Source organism: Kogia breviceps, chromosome 2, assembly GCF_026419965.1.
Source record: "Kogia breviceps isolate mKogBre1 chromosome 2, mKogBre1 haplotype 1, whole genome shotgun sequence".
NCBI classification, from domain to species: domain Eukaryota; kingdom Metazoa; phylum Chordata; class Mammalia; order Artiodactyla; family Physeteridae; genus Kogia; species Kogia breviceps.
This window is the reverse complement of record NC_081311.1, coordinates 14214097-14241265: the sequence shown is the minus strand read 5'-3', so window position 1 is coordinate 14241265 and position 27169 is coordinate 14214097. Positions and strand designations below refer to the sequence as shown.

At 39.4% G+C, this 27169-nt stretch overlaps 1 protein-coding gene across 1 annotated transcript; it reads left to right on the top strand.

Moving 5' to 3' along the window:
• Positions 1 to 24149, top strand: PNLIPRP3 (pancreatic lipase related protein 3). The gene is given in 12 exon segments (XM_067027423.1): positions 1 to 151; positions 6753 to 6907; positions 9395 to 9488; positions 9491 to 9513; positions 10147 to 10278; positions 12823 to 12931; positions 15150 to 15269; positions 15353 to 15474; positions 16127 to 16130; positions 18845 to 18960; positions 21396 to 21528; positions 24052 to 24149. Coding segments are annotated over 12 exon segments (1257 nt in total).
• Positions 24150 to 27169: the final 3020 nt, after the last annotated feature.

The following is a 27169-nucleotide window of genomic DNA, read 5'->3' as shown; positions in this document are numbered from 1 at the left end:
ATGACGTGGCAGAGAGCAGTGCCAAGTCTGAAGGCCTGCCTGAAGAGTCTTTGTCTGGTTCGGGTGTTAAATCCTTTTCCTCTGCCCCAAGAGCAACATGTTCTGAACAGGGTCTGCTCCATTAGCTTAGATCCTGGAATGAAGAAGACTGGTAAATCAGCGCCACATCCAACCTAAAACCATTGCAGCCAAAATATAACATGAACAAGAACCTTAATTTTTGTGAGCCAATGAGATTTGGAGGCTAGTTATTACCACAACATAACCTAGCAAAAGGTAATTAATGTACCTCCTAATTCTACTTAGTGATAGAATGACCTGAATTATGGTTCATTTTATTCCTACCACTTAATAGCAATGAAACATTGAGCAAGATGATCACTTTTTCTAAGTCTTCATTTCTTGACATATATGACACATAGGGCTCAATATGTTTTTGCTATTTTAATTTTTATTAACACAAAGAAACCAGACTGGACATAATTTGGTGAAGACTTTTGTGACTTTTTTAAATTTTAAAGGTAATTTGTATTCATTATTGAAAATTTGAGACCATAGGTAAATAATATATTGAAGAAAACAAAAATCACGCTGACACTATTGTTAATATTTTGGTGCACTTCTTTTGAATTTTATTTTTTCCTCATACATTTTAAATGAAACCATATTCTACATAGTTCTGTCATCTGTCTTTTCCCACCCACACTATATCATTCTCACTTTCATTAAAAGTTTCATTACAAATTCTCTGTAAACATTTAAATGGCTACATAATATCTTTAATTCTATGATTTTAGAACTATATCCTTTGTTATATGGGCCATTTAAATTACTGACCCAATTTCAACTTATTAATTTTATATCAAATGTTATTTTTAGAGAACTATTAATCCTTCCATTTTTTCCTAAGAGACTTTAATAGCTTATGATGTTGATCAGTCTTTCCTTAATCACATCTTATTTCTTCTAACTTTATGTCCTTTCTATTACCTTATGGAAAAAGGGCATGATGACAGATACCGCTGGTAAATTACAGACATAGAAAACGTGCCATATTTATAATAATCTTCATTTCTAAATCCAAACTCTCTTCCCTAGACTGAATAATGTAGTTGAGAATTTAGGGTGGGGGGGGACCATGGAATGCAAAAAATTAAGGCAGCTAGACATTTTAGGAAAAGTAAGACAGTTGTATTAGAAAGCCGTGATCCAATATGAAATCATTGGTTCAAATTAGAACTGTATGTATCTGCTTCAAGAGGAAAAACAGCATGGTTTCCAGGCAGGAGAAATATTGATTGAGAAACCACACTGTAGTAGGGATATACTGAAGAAGACACATGTTTACGCTTCCAACAAGAGGAAACAAAGTCAACCAGAGAATCCAGGAAAACAAAAATGACACACAAAAGACATGATGTGAATATGGAGCCAGCTAAAATAATGCTGATCTCGAGCAATTCAGGTATAAGAAAAGAGAGTTGGTTTGAAGATTCTCCTTTGAAGGCAATAGGTATGTGAACATTGGAAGTGCAGAGAAGGAAATGTAATTATGGCATGTTAGCTGGCTCTGAAAGGAAAAAATATTTATCTAGTCATAATAATGTAAATTCTGTTTACTGATTTTCAATTTTTTGGAGTCAGTGTACAGACAAAACATGGAAGACAATTTTGATTATAGAACAAGGTCTGAATGTTATCCATCTTGACAGTATGAAAGTAAAAGTGCAGCTGACAGACCTTGGAAGATGGAAGGGAGGAAGAGAGGGAGAGGCAGTATCTCTTCAAACTTTGTCTTGCAAAGGTATGGAGTCAAGTTATACGGAATATGAGGTATGGATCAAGACCTAGAAGATGACTATTTAAGCTTACAGTGGAAGTCAATAAAGGAGCTGGAAACAGTGTTATTGACCGTATTGGAGGAGGAGTTGAGACAAAGTAGAGAGCAGGACAGGCTGGCTGTTGAGCTGTTGTCCCTCAGCTTCATGCCACCCTTGCTTTGCCAGCGCTGAGAAATGGCAAACGTGGTTCACCACTTCAGTCATTCCTGGAGAGGCACTGTCAGTAGAGACACAAGAGGGACACTGAGGCTCCAGGAGAAGGGAGGCGCTCCTTCCTGTTTGCTCCTGGTTCCTGTCTGTTTTCCCAGCATTGGCTTTTCAGTCCAGCGCAAACAACCATCCAGAAGCAGCAACTGGTTCCAGTTTCCTAATACTCCCAGAACCGAAAGCATGGTGCCCACTCAAAAAGCCCAGCCCTAGCTGGCTAGCAACCTCTCCTCAGGGCCCTGAATGCCAGCTCCGGAGTACAGTCCGCGCACCCCCAACACCGCTCGAGTCTAGCAAGTTTCCACATTTGTATAACTCCACCTCTTCTGTTTCTTCCACGAGCCCTTCTGGTAGCTTCTCTCTGCAGGTTACCCCTTTTGTCTTCAGTTCTTCAGTACCTGATTAATAACAATGTATCATATTAAACTCTCACAGTTAAAATAACTAGTGGGTTTCTGTTTCTTGCCCTGAATAATTCAGGAAATAGGTGGATTAAATCCTCATATATTATTGCAGCAAATTAATAAATCGTGTGATTGATATTGATAAATCAAAACTTGGTAGTGTAAGCACATTATATAAAGGTAACCACAGGAGGTAACCACAGGAACTGCAGGCGTGTTTAAGTTGTTGCATCTGGGAGAGGGTTGGGTTTGTGGGTGGGCAGGTGCTATTGCTCATCTGCACATTCTTTTAATGTACAAACATTTCTTTGATTAAAAATATTTTTAATTGCCTATCCTCTCTCTGTACTTATTGTGGAATCTCATTCTTAGGTAATGGAGAAAAGCAAAATTTCCTAAAACTGTGAAGTTAAAATCTAGTGGACTTGAGAATCAAGATTCATTTAATATTTTTTGGTAAGTGAGGAAAGAGAATCCTCAAATTCAAGTCTTCAAATAACTCTAACCTAAACTAATAATCATAAATTGAATATATAATCATCAATTTAATAATAACAGTAAGTTGAATAATTTAATAATAAATTGAATAAATAATTATAAATTATAACTGATTAAACTATAGATTAGATTAAACTATACCTCTGAAAAACAGCATGAAATAAAGTTTTTAAAAAATCTATTTAAACAAAACAAAAAACCCCCACAAAAATAGTTTCTCCCTCCCCCGCAGCTCCCAGCCTCTGACAGTCACCAATCTGTTCTCTGATCTATTAGCTTGATATGTCATCTTTATCTGATTTATTTCATTTAGCATAATACCCTCGAGGTCCATCCATGTTGCTGCAAATTGGAAGATTTCATTTTTTATGGATGAATAGTATTCCATTATATAAACATATATACCACAATATCTATTCATCAGTTTTGCTATTGTAAATAATACTCTAATGAACATGGGTGTGCATGCATCTTCTCAGGTTATTGTTCTTATTTTCTTCAGATGTATACCCAGAAGTGGACTTGCTGGATCATATGGCAGTTCTATATTTTATTTTTTGAGGAACCTCCATACTGTTTTCCATAGTGGCTGTACCCATTTACATTCCCACCAACAGCACATGAGGGTTCCCTTTTCTCCACGTCCTTGCCAACCCTTGTTATTTCTTGTCTTTTTGATAATAGCCATTCTAACAGCTGTGAGGTGGTATCTCATTGAGGTTTTGATTTGTATTTCCCTGATGATTAATGATGTATAGCATCTTTTCATGTACCTGTTGGCCATCTGTATACCTTTTTGTTTTTTATTTTTTTTTTTTTGCGTTACTTGGGCCTCTCACTGTTGTGGCCTCTCCCGTTGCGGAGCATAGGCTCCGGACGTGCAGGCTCAGCGGCCATGGCTCACGGGCCCAGCCGCTCCGCGGCATGTGGGATCTTCCCGGACCGGGGCACGAACTCGCGTCCCCTGCATCGGCAGGCAGACTCTCAACCACTGCGCCATCAGAGAAGCCCTGTATACCTTTTAAAAAAAAATGTCTATTCAGATCTTCTGCCTATTTTTATTCAGATTTTTTTTTGCTATTGACTTGTATGAGTTTTTTTAATGTATTTTGGATATTAGTCCCTTAGCAGATATATGATTTGCAAATATTTTCTCTATTCAGTAGGTTGCCTTTTCATTTTGTTGATAGTTTCCTTTGCTGTGCAGAAGCTTTTTAGTTTGATGTAGTCCCACTTGTTTATTTTTCTTTTTGTTGCATATGCTTTTGATGTCAGATTCAAAGAATCATCACCAAGACCTGTGTCAAGAAGCTTACTGCCTGTGTTTCCTTCAAGGAGTTTTATGGTTTCAGGTCTTATGTTCAAGTCTTTAATCCATTTTGAGTTAATTTTTGTGTCTTATATAAGATAGTGGTCCACTTTCATTCTTTTGCATGTGGCTGTCCAATTTTCCCAACATCATTTATTAAAGAGACTATCCTTTTTCCATTGTATATCTTTGCTTGCTTGTCATAAATTAATTGACCATATGTGCCTCATTTATTTCTGGACTCTCTATTCTGTTCCATTGATCTCTGTGTTTGTTTTTATGTCAATATCATACTGTTTTAATTACTGTAGCTTTGTAATATAATTTGAAATTAGATAGTGTGACTGCCTCCAGCTTTGTTCTTCTTTCTCAAGATTGCTTTGGCTATTTGGGATCTTTTGTGGTTTCATACAAATTTTTGAATTGTTTGTTCTAGTTATGTGAAAAATTCCATTGTAATTTTGATAGGCATTGCATTGAATCTGTAGATTGCTTTGGGTAGTATGACAATTTTAACAATATTAATTCTCCAATCCATGAATGTGGAATATCTTTCCTCAGTTTCTTAGGGTTTTCAGTGTACAGTTCTTTCACCATTTTGTTTAAATTTATTCCTACAAACTTTATTCTTTTTGATGCAATTGTAAGTGATATTGTTTGCTTAATTTTTCTTTCAGATTAATGTATATAATCAACTGATTTTTGCATATTAACTTTGTATCCTGCAACTCTACTAAATTTGTTGATTAGTTCTAACAGTTTTTTGATGGATTCTTTAGGGTTTTTTATATATACTATCATGTCATCTGCAAATAGTGACAGTTTTACTCCTTCCCTATACTTCCAATTTGGATACTTTTTATTTATTTTTCTTGCCTAATTGCCCTGGCTAGGACTTCCAATACTATGTTGAATAAAAGTGGTGAGAGTGGGTATAGATGTAAGAAGAAAAACATTAAGCTTTTCACTGTTGAGTATGATGTTAGCTGTGGGCTTGCCATATATGGCCTTTATTATGTTGAGGTATGTCCCCTCTATACCCATTTTGTTGGGAGTTTTTAATCATAAATGGATGTTGAATTTTGACAAATGATTTTTCTGCACGTATTGGGATGATCATATGATTTTTAGTCTTTATTTTTTTAATGTAGTGTATCACATTGCCTGATTTGCAGATGTAGAACCACCTTTTCATCCCTGGAATAAATCCCACTTGATCATGTGTATGATCCTTTTAATGTATTTTTGAACTCTATTTTGTTGAGGATTTTTGCATCTATGTTAATCAGGGATATTAGCCTGTAAGGTTCTTTTCTTGTGGGCATCCTTGTCTGGTTTTGGTATCCGGGTAATGCTGGCCTTGTAAAATGAGTTTGAAAGAGTTCCCTCCTCTGCTATTTTTTGGAAGAGTTTGAGAAGTATTGATATTAATTCTTTGAATGTTTGGTCGAATTCACCAGTGAAGTCACCTGGTCCTTTGTTTATTGGGAGCTTTTTGATTACGGATTCAATCTCCTTAGTAATTGGTCTGTTCAGATTTTCTGTTTCATCATGATTCAGTCTTCGTAGGTTGTGTGTTCCTAGGAATTTATCCATTTCTTCTCGGTTGTCCAATTTGCTAGCATATAATTGTTCATAGTAGTTTCTTTTGATCCTTTGTATTTCTGCAGTATCAGCGATAGCTCCTCTTTCAGTTCTGATTTATATGTTTGAGTCCCCTCTTTCTTTCTTGGTGAGTCTAGCTAAAGGTTTGTCCATTTTGTTTATCTTTTGAAAGAACCAGCTTTTAGTTTTTGTGTTCAGCTATTAAATGAAAATGAAAATGTAACGTGACAGTGAAAGAGTAAATTAGAGCCAGTGAATGAAAGAAGACCTAGTTTTCCCCAAACCTCTCATTTTAGAGATGAGTAAAGTGAGCTCCAGAAAGAAGAAATGGTTAAAACTAAACGAAACTTTGCTCTCACTTATACCCTCTGAAACAGTTATTGGACTCCTGCTGTGTGCTGAGCATGGTGCTAGGCTCTGGTGACACAAATATCCCTTTCATGAAAAGCTTAAGTCTAATAAGAAAAGGCAGAAGCTCAGGGAAGACATAGTACCCCATCTTATGTCTCAGGCAGGTTAACAAGAGCTATCCTGTGTAATAGTTCATTTAGTCTTCATAACCAAGCTGTAAGGTAAGTGGTATTATCTCCATTTTACAGAGGAGGAAACTGAGACTCAAAAAAGGTAAAATAATTACACAAAGTCAGGAATGTATCATTCCAAAGCCCATACACTCTCATCTGCAGAATTGCCATCTACATGGTCATGGCCATAATATGGAGAAGGGGTGGGAAGGGAAGGGTAGAGGAGAGCATTTTTTGAAAAGAATCTCCCTGAGTCAGACTTGTTTAAATTAAAGACTAATTTCAGTTAACCCTCTTAGTGGGAAACATAGCCTTTCTCTGGGCCTTGTTCCTATAATACTAACACTCTATCTTTTTGCTGCAGGAGAAGAAGTTAGCTACGAAAGGGTGGGGTGCTTTAAAGATGGTATACCATGGACTGGGACTTTGTCAAGAAAGATGGCAGGTTTATCCTAATCTCCAGAGAAGATAAACACTCGCTTTCTGCTTTACACTAGACATAATCCCAAAGTCCATCAGGTAAACTAACCTGCTGCCTTCACACGTAGATTGTTCTAAAATATAAGCTGCAGCTGCCGATATAGAAGACACAGATACATTAACCTATTCTGGCATAAACTGTTGAGTTAAAGGAAAATATTTCTTTTTAATATTGTGAACCAGATGTTTTTCTCATATTTGTCCTAGTATTTAAATATAAAGATTGCTCTGATTATGTGTTTCATATGAGGTAAATTTGCTATTTCATTCAGTTAATGTATTAATTGGGAACCTTCCACATGTTAGACAGAACAAGCAACAGTACCTATTATGTACTAAACTGAATAAACAAGACAGTGTCTTACATTTATTATATTGAGGAAATGAGGTATGTAAACAGATACCTTTATTGCAACACAAATTTTGGTCTGTGATGTAAGATACAAATAAAAGACTCTGGGAACAGTGAGGAAGGGCTTACCTTCCCCTTGGTGGTGCGGATGGGAATGAAAGCCTTTGAGGAGGATCTGAGGTGTGTCCTGAACGATGGGCAGGGTTTTCAAAAGCAGAGGCAGGGAAATGGTATGAACAAACATACAAAGAGAGAGACAACAGAGCACATATGTTTGATAAATGACAACGTGCTGGGTTAGACTGGAGGCAGAGAGGAAGTCCTTAAATGTAGAGTTGGTTAGAAAAATAGTTTAGAGACAATTTGTGTAACTCCTTCCTGGGGAGTTTGGACATTATCCAGGGAGCCATGAGGACCCACTGTGAGTCTTTAAGAGGCTTTAGGACATTTACTCTGGCTGCGGTGTACTTTCTTGCCTGGAGCTGGAAGCGCCTGGAGGGGACTGCCAGACTGTTTAGTACTGTGCTTGTAGTCAGTAGCTACATGTGGCTCTTGAAATAAAATTAAAAATTCAGTTCTTCAGCCGCACCAACATTCCAAGTGCTCAATAGCCACACGTAGCTAGTGGCTACTGTATTGGACAGTGCAAATATAGGAGATTTCCATCATCACAGAAAGTTCTGTTTGACAGCACTGAATGGAAAGCAATAGTGCAGTTTGGATCAGACACGGGAACTAGCCTGAACCAGATAATGAGAGTGAGGATGATAATAGAAAATTGACATGCTAAACATCGTCAGCCGTCCTGAGATTTCATGTATGCATGAAATTTCTACTAAATTGCCTCTCCAAAACTGGTTTTTCTGGTGTAGAAACAGGAACATAGTAGGTGTTTAAAGGGCTCCAGCTGGAGTTGAAATAAGCATCGGGTTCTTTTAGATACACAGATGGACAAATATCTTTGTACTTGGATTCGATTATTTAGCAGAGAAGTGATTCCTAAAAAGCCGCAATGCAATTAATTTTATTACCTGCCTCACAAATCCCACATCTGATCTGCATCCTGTCAGTATGATCAGAAACCTATGACCAGATCACAACTTGAAAGGCCAGTGGTTAAGTCCATGACTTCAGAGAAAGGCCACGTGGGTTTGAATCCTTCTCCAGGACTCATTAGCTGCAGTACTATTGGACAAGTGACTTGATTTCTCATTACGCCCCTTCCTAATTTGTTAAGTTATTACCTACCTCACAGTGTTGAGAGGGTTAAATGTGCTACTCTATAGAGTACCTGCAACATAGGTAGACCTGAGTTTTATCTGTATGATAATTATTGCCATGTAAACCAACTTAGGATTCTCATAATCGTTTGCTTACAGTCTTGGAGAAACTTTAGTCAGTAAGTTGTATCATTAATTGCATATACTGTGAAACACAGGTAGCTGGTAAGAGGCTCTTCATTTCAGTTTCATAAGTATCTAAATGTGTTGCTTTTCAGTTTAGGAGTACTATTGTCAAAGTTGCTATTTGCTGATTAGAGCTTTTATTTTTTCTCAAGAGAATTGCTTATACTTGTGACTTAATTTTTCTTTTAATAACAAAATCACTTAAATTCATAGCATTCTATAAGTCTTTGAGAGTTTGGTTATAAAAACCATCCAACAAAGTACAAGATATACAAAACAATATTTAACATAATCCCATAAAATTATCACTAATATGCTGTTGTATTTCATGTGGTGAAAGTCTAACCTCTATTCCTCATTCATAAAATGTGGTGGGCAATCTATTCTGCCCCCTTTGGAGCATGCTTCTAAGTCTCCAATAAGATAATTCTCATGAATTATATTGACAACTGAAAAATACTATACAAAAGTAAGGCTTACTGAAATTCTGATTGAAACTGACCCAACATTGTCTTATAAACATTGCCTCAAAACCAAACGTGTTTATTTCCTTTATGATTAAATTTGTATATTGCACTTTGTAATGCATTAATAATTTCTTGGTACTTTTGCAATATGTAGCAGTAACTATTTCTTTGATAAAAATGTATTAAAGAAGGCTGTTAAAATCAAATTTAGAGGAAGACTTTGGAGCAAATTTAGAATAATTTGACTAAATAGTAAATAATTTTCAATTATTTTACCTTAATTTCTTTTCACCTGAAACAGGAAATCAGTGCAGCTAATTATTTAACTATCCAAGTCTCACACTTCGGAACAGACAAGATCACCCGTATCAACATACCTGGATGGAACTCAGATGGCAATGGCAGCAAGACATGTGCAATGTATGATGTGAAAGAACGCTTCCTTACACTAGTATGAAAGCTTTATGTTTAATGTGAATGTACTTTGCAAGGTACTAATGTATTCATGGAAATTCTCCATTCAGTTATTCACATTGTCCATGTCCCAAGGCCTCAAATGAATTACCCATTTCCCATTTATTTTCACTTGTTATGAATCACACAGATTATGATGGAAGATTTTTGTAATTATTCTTTGGTAAATTATCATCTTTGACAAAAGATTGAGTGGTATGATAAATTTCTCATTTAATTTAAGGAAAACATTCCCAAGTTCAATCCATGAAATTAATTTTCCTCTCTTATACGAAGGTTAATAGACTGCTAACGTAGTAAGCAATTAATTATTTATAAGCCATGTAGTGTGATAGAGTCAGGCTGTCTGAAATCATACTATGGTTCTATTTACTAGCTCTGTGGTCATGGGCAAGTTAATTAACCTATCTGTGCCTAGGTTTCCTTCTCTTTAAATGAGTATTAAGTTGATATATGTAAGTGTTAGGACAGGGCCTAGCATGTAGTAGGTTCTCAATACCTGCAAATGTTATTTCTTATTGTGAAAGCAGTTGTTCAGGCACCTTGATTTTCTTTAATTCTTACAATAAATCTTTTTAGGTGTTCCTAAAAGTAGAAGATGTGAACTGCATTAATTTAGACTGGATTAATGGTTTACTGCAATATATCCACGCTGTAAGCAGTCTCCGCCTTGTTGGTGCTGAGATGGCTTATTGTATTGATGTTCTTGTGGTAAGAACTGTTGATTTTTTTTAAATTATATTTAACTGACTTTGTATCATAACACCAAGAATTTGGGGGTAATTCTACGTTCTTTTTTATTAGTTTACACATATACTGAACATGTGAAATAATAAGCATTGGTGTATGATAGCCAAAAAGGGAAGTTACTTCTTGTGAAAGAAGTGCCTGTGGTTCTGCAAAGTGCCACTTGGTGGCAGTGTCCCTTCACAGGCTCCTCACCAAATCCTTCCCCACCCCCCACGGTTACTGCCATGGTCAGCCTGTAGGACCACCTCTGTTCGTTTTCATCACATTTGTAAACCTATCCTTAATGATAGAGAAGAAACTGTTTCTGTCTTATGGATGCTGTTTGTGTAGAATGTGAAGTGCATTTTCCAACAGAAACTGGGTTCTATGGCAGTGAATTAAGTCCATGGGCCAGTCCAGGCATGACCCTTTAACCTACACGTTTTCTAAAAGAATAAAATAGACTTTGCTATTTACGAGGGATATACTTTGAGACATTTATAAATCTCCAAATGCTCTACCATAATAGAAAGTAATTTCACACCGTGAAATGCAGTGAAGTAAAATCTAAAGATTTATGACGCTTTCAGACTCTTAAGGAGAGTTCACTCCTTCCGTCCAACAACTATTTCACTCTGCACTTGCTGTGGTCCCGTCTCTGTTCTAGGCACTGAAGGTGCATGGTGAGTGAGACAGTGTTTCTGCTCTGGCCAAGTGTGGAAACAGTACTGTGGAGAATTCCAAGGCAACGGCAGGGTGAGTAACAGGACCAGCACCTCACTTAGAAGGTGGGTCAGGGAAGGTGGTATAGAGCTCTGAGCCCAGTTAGGAAACAGCCTGGAGAAGAGTCAGGGAGCCAAATACTCACCTTCTTCTGCCCCCATTTCTCTATCTGCCCCCCAATTTATCTGTACCCACTTCTCTGTCTACTCTTCCCACTCTGTCAGGGGCAACTAGAGTACAAGGAGGAACTTAGAGTGAGTCTTTGTCCACAAAGGATAAAATCAGATTCATCGCCTCTTCAGAGCAAAACCAGTCCTGAGCTTTTGTGAATTTCTTCCTTGATTTGGGGTCCTGAACTGCAGGCCCATAAAGGTCCAGGAAATAAATAGGAGTGGCTTGTAGGAAGCTGGGAGGAGCCTTTGCTGAACTGAAGAGGAAAGTGTTGGCTGACTTCAATGTTCAGGGAATTGTTCGCCCCCTTGGAAGCCCAAGGTGAAAGCCGGAGAAGGTCTAGGGTGAGGGAGCCGGGAGCCCCCCCAGAGTAATTCAGGGGCCAGACCTGCAGAAGGAGGTCTAAGGAGCAGCTAAGGAACAGGTAGGAGTCTCTTCCCTGCCCCCTTTTCCGTCATTTTATCACAGGATACTAGGATTGGCCCTGGGGCAAGCAGGTGCCTGGAATAGGGTTACAGGTAGATGGGGAAGGAGGAGGAGAAAGCTGAAGGGGAGGAGGGTGAGAACCAATATCAGACACAGCCTGTAGGGGAAGATAGGAAAGCAAGCAGAGATTTTAAATGGTGGCAGCAGTGGGGGACAGGGCCCCCTAATGACAGGAGCCATTGGGGCAGCCATTCACATGTAAAAATACTCTTCGTAATGCAGCACATGATACTGTCATGACTGGTGAAAAAAATAAATAGAAGATTTGATCAAATGACAGATTTATCCAAGTGAAAGCAACTGCATGATTTTCACTATTATGAAGAGAGCCTGCAACTTTGCTGAAACTAAAAATATTTGCTCCTTTGTTCCCCATTTTAAGTCGATCGTGCTCGTGTGTGTGTGTGTGTGTGCGCGCGTGTGTGTGTATAAACTCTCAGGCCACATAGTCTCGTTGTGAATATTCTTAAAAACTTTTTCTGAAGGCCAAAGTCATCCCAGACATTTGCTAGAGTTACCTTAAAGTGGAGAAGACAGACACAGGCAAGGTGGGTAATAGCGTGGGCGTGAGCTGCCTTTGACCTGTGTTGGGGGCCTGCTGGATGGGTTGGGTCTCAGGAGGGATGGGCACAGGCTGGAAGCCACAGCCATGGTCACAGGGCTGTTCTCCTTCCTGTTCCCTAGGACGGTGGGGCCCCTTAGCACAGGGAGAAGAACTCTGACAGAAGGCCTTCTTCCAGCCCGCCTGATGCTCTCTGCTTCAGCTGGATAAGGATGTAGGTGAACATGGGGTCGCTTTGTCACTTTACCAGTCCCCATCCTGGGTGTGAGAGGGAGAGACATGTCAGCTCCTTTCATTTTAAGCCTATTGCAACCATTCTACCTGCGCTTTTAAAAATAGTTGTTCTGGGCTTCCCTGGCGGCGCAGTGGTTGAGGATCCGCCTGCCGATGCAGGGGACACGGGTTCGTGCCCCGGTCCGGGAAGATCCCACATGTCACGGAGCGGCTGGGCCCGTGAGCCATGGCCACTGAGCCTGCGCGTCCGGAGCCTGTGCTCCGCAACGGGAGAGGCCACAACAGTGAGGGGTCCGCGTACCGCAAAAAAAAAAAACAAGTTCTGTTTTCCTTTGAATAAATCCTATCAGAAAAAATTTGGATATTCCCCTTCTAAAGTGCACTTGATTGGCCACAGCTTGGGAGCTCATCTGGCTGGGGAAGCTGGGTCAAGGACACCAGGCCTTGGAAGGATGACTGGTAAGTCAGCCCTGCAGATGGGCCTTGGGTTTGTTTACATATTTGTTTATGCACAAAATGTCAAGTATCTGAATGCCAAAGGAAGTCCCAGAAGCAAATGTAAGACAGGAGAAAATGTGACTCCCCCAAATCAAAACCTGAAACGCTCCCAAAGTGTGAGTGTGTAAATCCACGTTCAAGGGTGTTCACCGCAGCGTTATCTGTGGTGGCAAAGGAACGGAGGCTGTGGTCATCCTCCTGTCGGGGACGGTTGACTGAATTACGACGCATTCCATGCTTTGCAGTTCCATACCAACTAATACACAGGATGAGGTAGAGCCCTGATGATGGCCCGGATCACCCAGCACAGCTGGCAGTGCTGAACTGGCTTGTTTAAGGCCCGCGCCATGGCACTTGTGAAAATTTTGAATATTGCCCCTGGATACACTGTTAAGTCTAAAAACAAGTTGCAGAGTGAACCCCATGAATTAGGGTTTTGAGGATGATACTTAATTGTATCCCTTCCCTGCACTCTGACTTTTTAGTGGGACTCTCCCAGATCTTTCCCATCTCTATCCTCCTTGGCCCCTCTGCAGAATTTGACCCGCTGGCCCCTCTCTGTGCTGTTGCAACACCCTCTCCTCTTGGCTCCTGTGGTTCTCCATCTTCTTGGTTGTCTTTGTTCTTGTCTGACAGCTTCTTTCCAGGCTCCCTTGCAGGTGCCTTTTCTTTCGCCTTCCCTTACTCGTTGGTATCCTTCAAGGTTCTATCCTAGGCCCCCTCTTCTCTCCTCTCCTCTTCTCATTCTGTCATTTCTCTCTCCATGCTTATATTAACCAGAAAAATCGAAACAAAACCTGAATCGTATGACGGGCTGTTGTGCTGAGGTAATACACAACTGTGGCACTTTCATTTCTCACCCATGCCGCATTTTCCCAGGGGTCAGCTGCAGCTCAGCTCTGAGTCCTCTCCACTCTGGGACCCAGTCGTCACTTAACAGCAAAGAGACTTTGCTAAAATACAAATCTGACCGTAAATCTCCCCTTCTGCAAGCTTGTAAGAGCTGCCCATCGACAACCAGGTCATGTCCAAACTCATCATGGCTCAGGTTACATCTGACTCCTGCTTAAAATGCTATCTTCATCTTTCACCAAATTCTACAACTCTATGCACCAGCCCTTGAAAGCTAGTTACAGTTTCCCAAATGTGGTTAACCCTCTTGCCTGATGGTCACGTATATTCTCTACCCTCTTCCCAGGATGCTGCTGACCCCATCTTCACCCTGGCTGGCCTTCTGTTCCCTCACATTTCTGCTTGTATTTCTCATCTCCAGCAGACGCATGTCCTAGTTTCCCCAAATTGGGTTACGTGTTGCTTCTCTGTACTTGCATAACACCTGTGCTCACCTGTCTCAGCATTGAGCACACTGCATTGTAGTGCCTTCCCCACCAAACAGAAAGCTCCTTGAGGACAAGGCTAGACCTTACTCCTTGTACCCAGGTGCTGAACCCTGTTCCTGGCACATAGTAAGTGCTTGATAAATAATTGTCAGATGTGTAAATGAGGAGTTATGTGAATGATCATAACATTTTAAAGACCCTAGATATCTTACCTTTGTTTTAGTAGATATTTGAACAGCAGGTTGAGAGTCTGGCTGCCAGGCTCCTGGTCCATTTTGCACCTAACATATGATGGCCTTGTCAAGTCCCTTCACTTCCCTGAGCTTCAGGCTTTTGTTTGTCATATAATGAATGGAACTAAGTGAGCCTTAGCTGAGGACTATGATTCTATTATTTTAACTGTGTTGCTTGGAGATCCATCTTTACATTTTGAAGAGCTTTCATCTTCTATTTTTATATTTTTACATATAAATGTTGCTTTTAAAATGGTCTACAATCCATAACCTTAGTTATATGTATGCTATTCCATGTACAGATCCTAGAATAGCCACCTTGACTTTTCTGACTTCGTTAGCTATTTTGGCATTGTCTAGACACAGCCTCACTTGTGTGTAGGAATCTGACTTTGCAGTATATACAGACCCTGCGGTTATAAATGTAAACAGACCCTACAGTTTACGTATCTGTCCCTCAAGATGAGTGGTGTTTGACCTACATAAATCATATAAGAAAGAATACCTTGCATTCACCATCTATCCTTCCAAAATAACAGCGCTATCCAAGTACTATCAATGTACCTTTGTATGTCTTAGTTTAATACACATTATGCTTTTTCCGAGGGTTGGACCCAACTGGGCCGGGTTTCCACAACACTCCAAATGAAGTCAGGCTGGACCCCTCAGATATCAACTCTGTTGATGTTACTCATACAAATGAAGTTCACTTCCTCTTCAAGCTTGGTAAGTTTTTAACACAAACTGAAACTGCAGTGAAGTATGGAGGAGAATTTTAGAAGCGTTTATCCTGCTTTTTAAAATTTCAGGTGTTGGAACTATTAATGCTTGTGGTCACCTTGACTTTTACCCAAATGGAGGGAAGCATATGCCAGGATGTGAAGATTTATTTACACCTTTATTTAAATTTGATCTCAATATTTATAAGGAAGCTAAATACTTTCTAAAATATGAGGACTGCTGTTATAAATACAGTGAGCTCCCTGCTTGGATAGAATCCATATCCCTTTGTATATAATATAATATAAAAATGTATTTTAGCCCAAAACACAGTTGCATGTATGAAGTTCCCAGCAGTTGTGAGATCTGCAAGGTCAGGGTCCACGTCTTAGTTACCTTTGCAACCCTAGGGTCTAACAGAATGTCTAGCATGTTGTGCCCTCTCAGTAGGAACAAGGAGGATGTATTCATCCAACAAGTATGTATTGAGTGCTTACTATGTGCCAAGCGTTATTCTAGGAATAGCAGATGTAGGAATGCATACAAAAGACAGAAGTCCCTCCCTGATGGAGCTAATATTCTAATTTGCTAGAAAAACAAAAATAGAATAAGTGCTAAGAGACAAAACAAAGCATGTAATGGGAATATGATGCATTGATGACAGTGGGGGTGACACGTAGGGGAAGGAGATTTTTGATAGGGTGGCCAGGAAGTCCTTACTGAAAAGATGACCTGAAGGAGTTAGCCAGTTAGGCATTCCAGACTAAGGGGTGGGAATAGCAAATGCAAAGGGCCTGGGGCAGGAGCCTGTGAAGTTCACAGCAGTGAGGAGCCTATTGTGGCTGAAATGAAGTGAAAGACAGGAGAGTAGTAGAACATTGAGTTAGAGAAGGAACAGGGCAGAGGGAGATAGTACAGCACCTTATAGACTGTAGTAAAGACTTCAGCTTTTACTCAAGTGAGAGGGGAGCCATGGGAGGATTTTGAGCAGAAAGGGACATGGTTTGACTTGCTTTTTAACAGAATCACTCTGAGTCACAAATTAAATTAATCACCAATTAAAGAAATAATATTTAACCTTTTAAAGTGGTTTCCAATAATAATAATATCTACAAGGCACTTAGTTATAAGACACCAAAAAGTTATTATTTGGGAGTTCCATTCCTCCCTATCTCTACACATCATCATCATGTAAATAATGAAATATACATAATGTATAATAATGCACAGTAATATAACGTATGATGACATAATAAATATCTGGATGATTCTAAATATCCCATCACCTGATCCCATGTGGTCAGAATAGCTAGATGATGTAATTATTTTCTCTTCCATTTGGCTGTTGTAGAGGAAAGATACACAGATCGTGACATTGAGAGTAACTCGAATTTCCCCTTCACTAGAGATAAGTTACAAAGTTTTAATAGCTGCTCTGAAAGAGTAAATGTAATTAGAAATATCGGTTTGCAATGACTACTTAAAAGAAAAAAACTGGTGAAACTACAGATACTCAAAATGAGAATTAAAGCCAATTCTACCTAGTGCAGGTAAGCGACATTCATTCAAAAAAGGCCTATTATAAAACTTATCTCTCTCATTATTTGCCATATTATGATTTAAAATTAGTTCTATTAGGATAAAATATAGATCATAAGGCTCCTTTACATAACTATATTAAGTGTTATATACTGAGCACTTGAAACTCTGTAAAAGGATGAATTCAAATAAAACATTTATCATAAGCTATCATTTTGAGATATAATTCCTACAACTTTATTGGATTAAAAGCACATTTATCATTCATGTTAAGTCCTTAGATGACTTTTAAGCTTCAAGATATTCTATGTTACATTATATTTATTACTAAGAAACCACGTACTTTTAAAATTCATAGCTCCCAATATTCTAACGAACCATCTTGTCTAAATCACAATGAATTATGCATATAAATCTGTATGTAAAGAAACCTGAGAAGTAAGAGAAGTCCTCCTTTTAAAAAAATGATGCCAATTCTTTATCTCTGCTATGTTGCATTTCTGAAATTATGTTGTCTCAGTTATCTATTGCATAATGAACCATAGTGGCTTAAGAGAATAATGGTTTTATTGCCCATGATTCAAAGCCTCAAGACACTGGCAGAGTTCTGCTGAGATTCTGCTCTGTGCTGTGTCTGTTGGGCGAATGCATGTGATTGCGTCCAGCTGGGAGCTGGGCTGGGCTAAGCTGAGCGGGAAGGTCCAAGATGGCCTTCCATGTCTCGGGTCTTGGTACTAGCTCTCCTCTCTAAGTGGTCTGTTATCCTTCAGAGCTTCTCTCCCCAGCCAGTTAACCGGAATTTCTTAACATGGAGGCTGGGTTCCAAGAGAGCAAGAGTAGATGCTGGAAGGTCTCTGAAGACCAAGGCCCTTCCTCCATTGACTTGCACAGTGTCAGTTCCTATCGGTCAAAGAAGTCACAAGACTAGCCTGTAACCCCAACCCAGAAGGGAAAAAGAAAAGCAAAAACAGCTCCATCTCCTGAAGGGAAGAATAGTAACATGATATTGCAAAGGGGTGAGGACCTAGGAAGGAGTGATTCTTTGGAGGCCACAATTATAGATAAGTGATTTACCACATACACTAAAACCAAAATCTGGTTTCTCAAAAGTCAGCCAAGCTGGGTAGGTCATTGGAAGAATAGTCCATGTCAAAGAGTAAAAATGTTTTTATGTAAGGAAAAGAGAGTATAAATGACTGGAATGCTATGATAACTTGAGAATGCACAAATGTACTTAGAACTTGTATGTATTATTGCAATAATCCTATTAGTGGCCGTAATGTCATGCCTGACAATGGCAAAACTAATTTGTCTGTAGCGTTCTTTACAATGCCTCCCACCTGTCTCACCTGGAACCTCAGCTGAAGGTGTGCACCGGTTAACCTTGCTGGATGTTCTATGACTGAATAGGAGGGAGTTCTGTCGCTCCTGCAGAAACCGGGTGACAGAGAATTAATTGGTCTAAGGCGGAGATGCTATATGCACGATGATACTCAAAGCTCTAAGTGCTGACATCAGAGATCTGGGAAGTGTTGGCGATATTAGTGTCAGAGCACAGTCACCTACATTTGCATTTGTTTATTTATCCTGACTGAATGTCCCTTTAGAGTCACACGAAGAATTCTTTCGTACAAGAAAATTATATGTAATATTGATAAACGTGGAATATCCAAGCCTACACACAAGGTCTGGTGACCTAGACCCAAGTCAAAAAACTATCATTTAAAATTACTTTTTCTGGGCTTCCCTGGTGGCGCAGTGGTTGAGAGTCCGTCTGCCGATGCAGGGGACGTGGGTTCGTGGCCCGGTCCGGGAAGATCCCACATGCCGCGGAGCGGCTGGGCCCGTGAGCCATGGCCGCTGAGCCTGCGCGTCCGGAGCCTCTGCTCCGCAACGGGAGAGGCCACAACAGCGAGAGGCCCGCGTACCGCAAAAAAAATAAAATAAAATAAAAAATAAAATTACTTTTTCTAAGAAATGGTTCATACTATCAGTTAATCAGATCATTGCTACCAGTTAATTGGAAATGGTTTTCACAGAAGTGTTTTCCTTCTTTGATTGCAACCATGCCCAAAGTCATTGCTTTTATGCTGAAAGCATTCTCAATCCCAATGCATTTATTGCTTATCCTTGTAGATCCTACAAATCTTTCAAAGCAGTAAGTAAAACGTTTTGCAGTGTAATTTAATTAGCAAGTCATTTTTTGAAGCATGATCAACCAACTAAAAATTAGAGCATTGAGGATGTAGCAAAAAAAATGCATCTGCCATTTTGGGAAATAATAGATTCTTTCTGTGCTGAGTACTGAACAGTAACTGGGGCTGCTGGAGGGCTTAAATAACTAAACCATCTATTTGTATTCTGGTTGTTTTAGCTCTTTTGAATTATATCCAATTTTGCTTTTTTAGCCATTTGTTATGCCATGATTAGATGCTACTATCTAAAAGGGCAAAAATTTTTGTGTGTATATATTTTAAATGTCATCCTCAAAGATGCCCCGAGAAGCCTGAACCAATCAACAGCTATAATGAAACATATTATCATTTACTTAGAACATGAAAATTATTTTTATTAAAATTTAATTATTTATACAGAGCAGAACTGAGGTGTAGATAGCTCACAGGAGATCCATGCCGATCAATACATTACAAAATACCAGATCTGATTTTGCTTGAATCATAAAGCACGTGGTACCAGATCTGAGCTGAACAGATTTTTCATTTGGTTATCATTATGAAAAGCAGAGAGAAAATCTATTTTGTAGTGGGAAGATTTTCCTGCTTGTGCTTTTTAGAGACCTAGCCCCTGTTTTACCAGGGAAGAAAAATGTGGGGTTTCCAGCTGAAGTGTGTTGTAAGTAATAGCATTTTGTGAATAAATACAGTGTTTGGACAGGAATAAGCATTTCCCTCCTTTTACAGAGCAAGGTGAGTGAGCCCTCAGGCTGTCTTCTCAGTTTCCTGAGCAAGTTGTCCTTACTCATATCATGGCTGGTGAACTGCTGTTCTTGGAAAGCTTGCCATCCAACCACTGGCACTTCCTCAAAACCTTCTTCAAGCTCTAGATGCTGCTCTGAATGGCTAAATGGATCCTGACATTTACTACACCAAAGGCAGGTGGAAGGAAGCAGGTTCTCAGAGTCACAGTGGATTCAGAGTTAGCGGGGTTCAATCTGCTAAACTGGAGAACCATAGGCTCCTGTGCCACGTGGATGCTGATTATGGCAACAAACTAGAGAACATCAAGTCAATTTCCTTGACATGTTTTATTTTACTTTTACCCAACAGTCATAAAAAATGAGATGAAATTTTAAAAAATAAATAAAATAAAATAAGGAGGGGTTTTAGTGCCAGGCTGTCTGATTCACATTCTTGCTCCATCACTTGATAGACATGCAACATTGGACAAATTGTTTACTTCTCTGGGCTTTAGTTTCCCGATCTGCTAAATAAGGAAACTAAAAGCATTATAATAATAAGGGACTTTGTAAGGATTTATTGACCTAAATGCATATAAAGTGCTTCAAACAGTGCCTTGCACATGGTAAGCACTCAGTAAATATGAGCCCTTGTTATTTTGTTAGTATTTTTATTCATTAAAAATGGAGCTTTAAATGGGGCGTTTTACTATAGTCCTAGCCGAAGTGTCCATAGTTTAAAAATCTAAAAGTTCAAAACCTAAAATAGCAAATACTCCAACACTGCTACCCAGATTTTTTTAAGTTAATATTTTGTTAGTTTTGCTTTAGATTTTAAAATATACAGATAAAATTGAAGTACTTTACATTTCCTTAATGCCCTTCCCTAAGGCAGACTTTGAAGCAAATCAATAGTATCATACTGTAAGTATCTTTCTGAATTTGTTTTTGAATTAAATTTTATAAATTTAAGATCTACTTTGATGTTTATAGACCTATTGTATTTATTTTGTAGGAATCGGCCACAATTTATTTATTAATTCCCCTACTAATGTGCATTTTGGTTGTTTTCAGTTTTTGTCATTAAAAGCAATTTTGCAATGAACACCTTTGCATATCACCTTATGTGCTTGTATAGAAGTTTCTTTATGACATATAATAGAAGTGAAATTGTCAATGCATTATGTGCATTTCCATCTTTATTAGACATTACCAAATGTCTATCTGCAATGTCTGTTAATTCATATTTCCATAAGAAGCAAAGGAGAATTCCCAACTCCATGTCTTACCCATACTTGGTATTGCCAATTGTCTTAATTTTTGTGAATTTGCTGAGTATGAAATTGTATGTTGCTTTAATTAGCACGTTCCTGACAACTGGTAAGATTGAGTATCTTTTTACATAGTTATTGACTATTTGAGTTTCCTCTTCTGTGGATTGTTTATTCATATCATTTACTAGTTTTTCTAACAGGCCCTTTTTCTTTTCCCTCAGTTGTTTTTGTTTTATTAAGTTTTGTTTTTGCAAACAGACAGGATGGTCTGTTAGGCAACTTAGTCATTTTTAAATGCATATATACTTTATTTAGATTCCAAAAATTTCTGATAGTTTAACAATACATCCTGAGTTTATTGAAGGTGAACATTTCTAATTCCCTCTTATTTTCTGTCACCAGGGAAATTGCTTCCATTGTCACAAGGAAGGTTGCCCAACGATGGGTCATTTTGCTGATAGATTTCACCTCAAACAAATGAAGCCTAATAGATCGTATTATGTTTTAAACACAAGGACTCTTTCCCCATTTGCCGGTAAGTATTGTAGCTGAATTTTATTGTAATTCTTTAAGGCACTTATCTTTAAAAATTCAACAGTTTTTACTGAGTGTCTACTAAATAAGTGGGCATTGGGCCAGACTCCAAGGATGCAGTGAAGAACAATACAGGGAGTTTAGGCTAGGGGGAAAGCAAAAAAAAAAAAAAAAAATCAGTTTCAATCCTGAGTAATAAACTTTCTTTTGGGAGATTTTCAAAGGAGGAACTTCTGCAACCAGATTGGGGGAGCCTTCTGAGGGGAGGTGATTTCCAAGCTGACTCCTGAAAAGTGAGTAAGAGGGAGAAGGAAATGGAGTATTCCAGGTAGAAGGAACTGCATATGAAAATGCCTGGAGGTAAGAGAGAGCTGGAACTGAAAGAAGATCCCCCTGCTTGGATTGTAGAGACCAGGAGAAGGGTAACACAAGACAAGATGGGAGAGGTAAATTGGATCAAATAATGAAATTGTGCTCCATGTGGGAGGTTTGGGCTTTATCTTTGGGCAGGTAGAGGCAAAAAAGAACTGGGTGAATGGATTTGAGGGATGCAGAAAATGGAAACGTCAAGGATGATTCTAGCTGGGTGGATGATGTGCCGTTTGCTGAACTTGGTAACACAGGCAGAGAAGCTGGTTTGGAGTAAGTTGATGGCTCAGTTTCTAACATGTTAGGTCTGAGACGCCTGAGTCTTTCTATTCGATTTCACTCCAATACGAGAGAATGTCTGAATGTCTATATAGACAGGGCCAAGATTTTTTTTTTTTTTTTTTTTTTTTTTTTTTTTTTTTTTTTTGCGGTATGCGGGCCTCTCACTGCTGTGGCCTCTCCCGTTGCGGAGCACAGGCTCCGGACGCACAGGCCCAGCGGCCATGGCTCACAGGCCCAGCCGCTCCCCGGCATGTGGGATCCTCCCGGACCAGGGCACGAACCCGTGTCTCCTGCATCGGCAGGCAGATTCTCAACCACTGCGCCACCAGGGAAGCCCGAGGGCCAAGATTTTTGGTAAATGTTTTGTCCCATATACAGTCTATTTTCAAAGTTTGAGTTTTGCAAATATTTAACCTTTACAGAGTCATATATCTTTCTTTTCAGAGGCTTTTTTCATTCATTCATTAAAAAAAACCACATTTATTGCATTACCCTTATGTGGCAGGCATTGTGCTAAGTCATAAGGTTATATGAAAAACAAGAGATAGTCCTTGCTCTTGAGGTACACATAGCATTGCAGAGGACACATGAAAATAAATCCTTGATTATAATACATCATGACAAGGACTGTGATAGAAGCAGGCAGAGGGGTGAGAGTGGCACAGAAAAGAGCCAACTTACTCAACTACTCTCACACCTTCATCCTTCACTCACTGATAATGATAAAGAGAGAGAGCAGTAGATTTTCATTTCTGGATTCTGTGGTTGTCATACATACTGTTAGAAGAGATTCCATTTTGGAATTCAGTGTACTTTATTTTTCCAGTACTTGTGGTCCTGGAGAAACAGAACTGACATTTCTCTCAAACATTCACACATAAATCTATCCATCAAGGATCTACTGATTGTCAACTGTGGCCAGATGAGCAATAATTTCCCTGAGGGTCCCAGGAAGAGGGGGCAAAGGCCATGCCCAATAGATTTAGGGTGATGCTAACCAGAGCATGACTAATCCACTCATCTTGGGCTCATGTAAGAGACAGTCCAGTGGTCCTAACGGAGTCAACTGCAGAGCAATATGCCTATGCATCATTGAAGACAGATGCAATTACCAAACTTCAATCCATCATTTAGGAATAACCACAGCAAACCTAAAATTTAAAATAACTTAAGGCTAGAGATTTGTGTGTGGAGATGAGAATACCACTTAAAAGTAAGGGATGGGCTTCGATGGTGGCGCAGTGGTTGAGAGTCCGCCTGCCGATGGAGGGGACATGGGTTCGTGCCCTGGTCCGGGAGGATCCCACGTGCCGTGGAGCGGCTGGGCCCGTGAGCCATGGCCTCTGGGCCTGCGCGTCCAAAGCCTGTGCTCCGCAAAGGGAGAGACCACAACAGTGAGAGGCCCGCGTACCAAAAAAAAAAAAAAAAAGTAAGGGAAACACCATTTTTTCCGGACTTTTACCTTGAAGAGCTTGTGGGCAGCTGGTGATGCCTCTGGACGCTGTTCATTAATATGAAGTAAGACTCTCAAGCTCTTTGGTTAAATAAGAATTCTATTCAAATCATAATACCTCATGCAAGAGTGAGAAAAAGGAAGTGTTAGTGATTCCCTTCTGGATTAAAATGAAAAGATATGCACAATTATAGCTTCTGGAAAGCAGAAAGGAATTTAAATTTTATCTCCACAACAAAACATTTTTAAGTCAACCAGTCAAAATTAGACCTTTCACAGGATGAGGTTTATTTTCATGGGATATAACATCACCATCTAAAGTCCAGGTGTTTGACTAACATTTTCATTATACACAATGCCATTTGCTTTTTCTCCGAAGCTGCGGGGGGAAATGCAACATTTTTCCTGTATTATTTGCAGAGGTTTCTTTTACCAGCACTTACGAAGCCTTGTGGATTTTCAAGGGCAAAAACTGTAGTTCTATTGGTTATCACAAAGAGAAAGACAAGCCCAAGTAGTCCAAACCACACAAGTTGGAAAAAGAAAACTGTAGAAAACAAATGGAATATGAGACACATACTATTTTGTACCAACAATGCAAATGATGTTTTCTGAAATCTCAGAAACAGAAGGTTATTTCTTTTTGAACTTTCAAAATATCTTAAAATTTAATGTAGTGAATGTAGAGCACGGAATTGTGAATTGGAGGTCTGGTTCTGATTCCAGAATCAATTAACGAAGTGAACTCTGGCAAATAGTTTCGCTTTGAGCCCCAGCATGTCCACCTATAAAACAAAGATCATATGTATGATTTCTGAGATTGCTTTCTCATTCTGAAATCCTTCGGCTAATTAGGTGAGGGTATATATACATAAATGAGTGGATAGATGGGTGAATCAATCAATTAAAAATAAAATTTGGATTTTCTTGTGTGTCCATAATTCTTCCCAACCATATAATGCTCTCATTAGGGATCTGTATGTTTTTATGATGTATATTGATTGTCCCTAATAAATTCATGTTTTCTTAAAGTTTGATTTGTCTTTTTACTGTGGAAAGCCTTGCTTACTTGAGTTTAATATATTATTTATTAAGCTGCCCTCTAGTGGAAGAATGAGCATATTGTGTCATCCAGTGACAGCTTAATAATCAACAAACCACTGTACAACACTGTATGAATTTTTAATGAATCAAACCTCAGTGCTGTATGCAGTGAAATTTTTAGTTCTCAAGATCTCAATATATCACTCTGGTTAAGTTCCCTTTAAATTCTGATTTGGAACCAATCTTGAAATTTAAGAATAATAACACATGTAAAGGTAGAATATCATTTTAAAAACTTCCCCCATCATTGAATTGTTGCTCTTGGAGGAAGAGTGTGCATTGGGTTATAAAACACAGAGGACGTTTTGTTCACCAAATGCATGAATTACATCAGTAAAGGAGGAGAAGTTTTGGGTCCTGGACTCTTTGCTGGTTTGCTGTTGATTTCCCCCAGCACATGTTTCAGGTGGGACAGGGACTATGCCTGTGGAACCGAGAAGGTGAACACCAACTATAGTAGTGATAGTCCAACTTCACAGAATGTCTAGCATGTGGGAGCAGAACGGGCACGTGTTGTGGGTGTTCTTCAGTTATCTGTCATCAGGTTATATAAGAACTTAGAAGTCTTACTCACTAGCTTCTGTTTCAGTGTAATTGCTGTTGGTGTAGTAATCAGTAAAGATATTTCTCTCTAGAGACTGAACTTTCCCCTTTGTTGAACAGCACCCAACAGTGTGTGAACACAACATTTAAGCTCTGTCCACAAGCCAATTTAACACAACTAACTGGTCAGTTTTGTTTTTAAAAAGTGACAAGAGCATTTTAGTCAAGCAACAAAGTTGATTTTTAAAAATAGAATTTCACCAGTTATTGATTCAATTTTAATATATCAATGCACCAGTTCATCCAAAATATAACATTGGTTGTATGTATAGAGAGTGTTAGGCAGAAAATAGTTAGGAAGGATTGGTTCAAGATGGTGGAGTTGAAGGACATGCACTCACTCCCTATTGCAAGAGCACCGGAATCACAACTCACTGCTGAACAATCATTGACAGGAGGACACTGGAACTCACTAAAAAAGATTCCCCACATCCAAAGACAAAGGAGAAGCTGCGATGAAACAGTAGGAGGGGCGCAATCACAATAAAATCAAATCCCATAACCACTGGGTGGGTGACTCACAAACTGGAGAACAATTATACCACAGAAGTCCACCCACTGGAGTAAAGGTTCTGAGCCCCATGCTGGGCTTCCCAACCTGGGGGTTCGGGAACGGGAGGAGGAATTCCCAGAGAATCAGACTTTGAAGTCTAGTGGGATTTGATTGCAGGACTTTGACAGGACTGGGGGAAACAGAGACTCCACACAAAGTAATGTGCACATCAGGATCCAGGCGGAAGGAGCAGTGACCCCATAGGAGACTGAACCAGACCTACCTGCTAGTGTTGGAGGGTCTCCTGCAGAGGCTGGGAATGGCTGTGGCTAACCATGGGGACAAAGACACTGGCAGCAGAAGTTCGGGTAAGCATGCCTTGGCATGAGCCCTCCCAGAATCCGCCATTAGCCCCACCAAAGAGCCTGTAGCCTCTAGTGCTGGGTTGCCTCAGGCCAAACAACCAACAGGGAGGGAACCGAGCCCCACCAACCAGCAGACAAGCAGATTAAAGTTTTACTGAGCTCTGCCCACCAGAGCAACACCCAGCTCTACCCACCACCAGTCCCTCCCATCAGGAAGCTTGCACAAACCTCTTAGCCTCACCCACCAGAGGGCAGACAGCAGAAGCAAGAAGAACTACAATCCTGCAGACTGTGGAACGAAAACCACATTCACATAAAGATAGACAAAATGAAAAGGCAAAGGTCTATGTACCAGATGAAGGAACAAGATAAAACCCCAGAAAAACAACTAAATGAAGTGGAGACAGGCAACCTTCCAGAAAAGGAATTCAGAATAATGATAGTGAAGATGATCAGGGACCTTGGAAAAAGAATGCAGGCAAAGGTAGAGAAGATGTAAGAAATGTTTAACAAAGACCTAGAAGAATTAAAGAACAAACAAACATAGATGAACAATACAATAACTGAAATGAAAAATACACTAGAAGGAATCAATAGCAGAATAACTGAGGCAGAAGAACGGATAAGTGACCTGGAAGACAGAGTGGTGGAATTCACTGCCACAGAATGGAATAAAGAAAAAAGAATGAAAAGAAATGAAGACACCCTAAGAGACGTCTGGGACAACATTAAATGCACCAACATTCGCATTATGGGGTTCCAGAAGGAGAAGAGAGAAAGGACCTGAGAAAATATTTAAAGAGATTATAGTCAAAACTTCCCTAACATGGGAAAGGAAATAGCCACTCAAGTCCAGGAAGCGCAGAGTCCCAGCCAGGATAAACCCAAGGAGAAACACACCAAGACACATAGTAATCAAATTGACAAGAATTAAAGACAAAGAAAAATTATTAAAAGCAACAAGGGAAAAAGG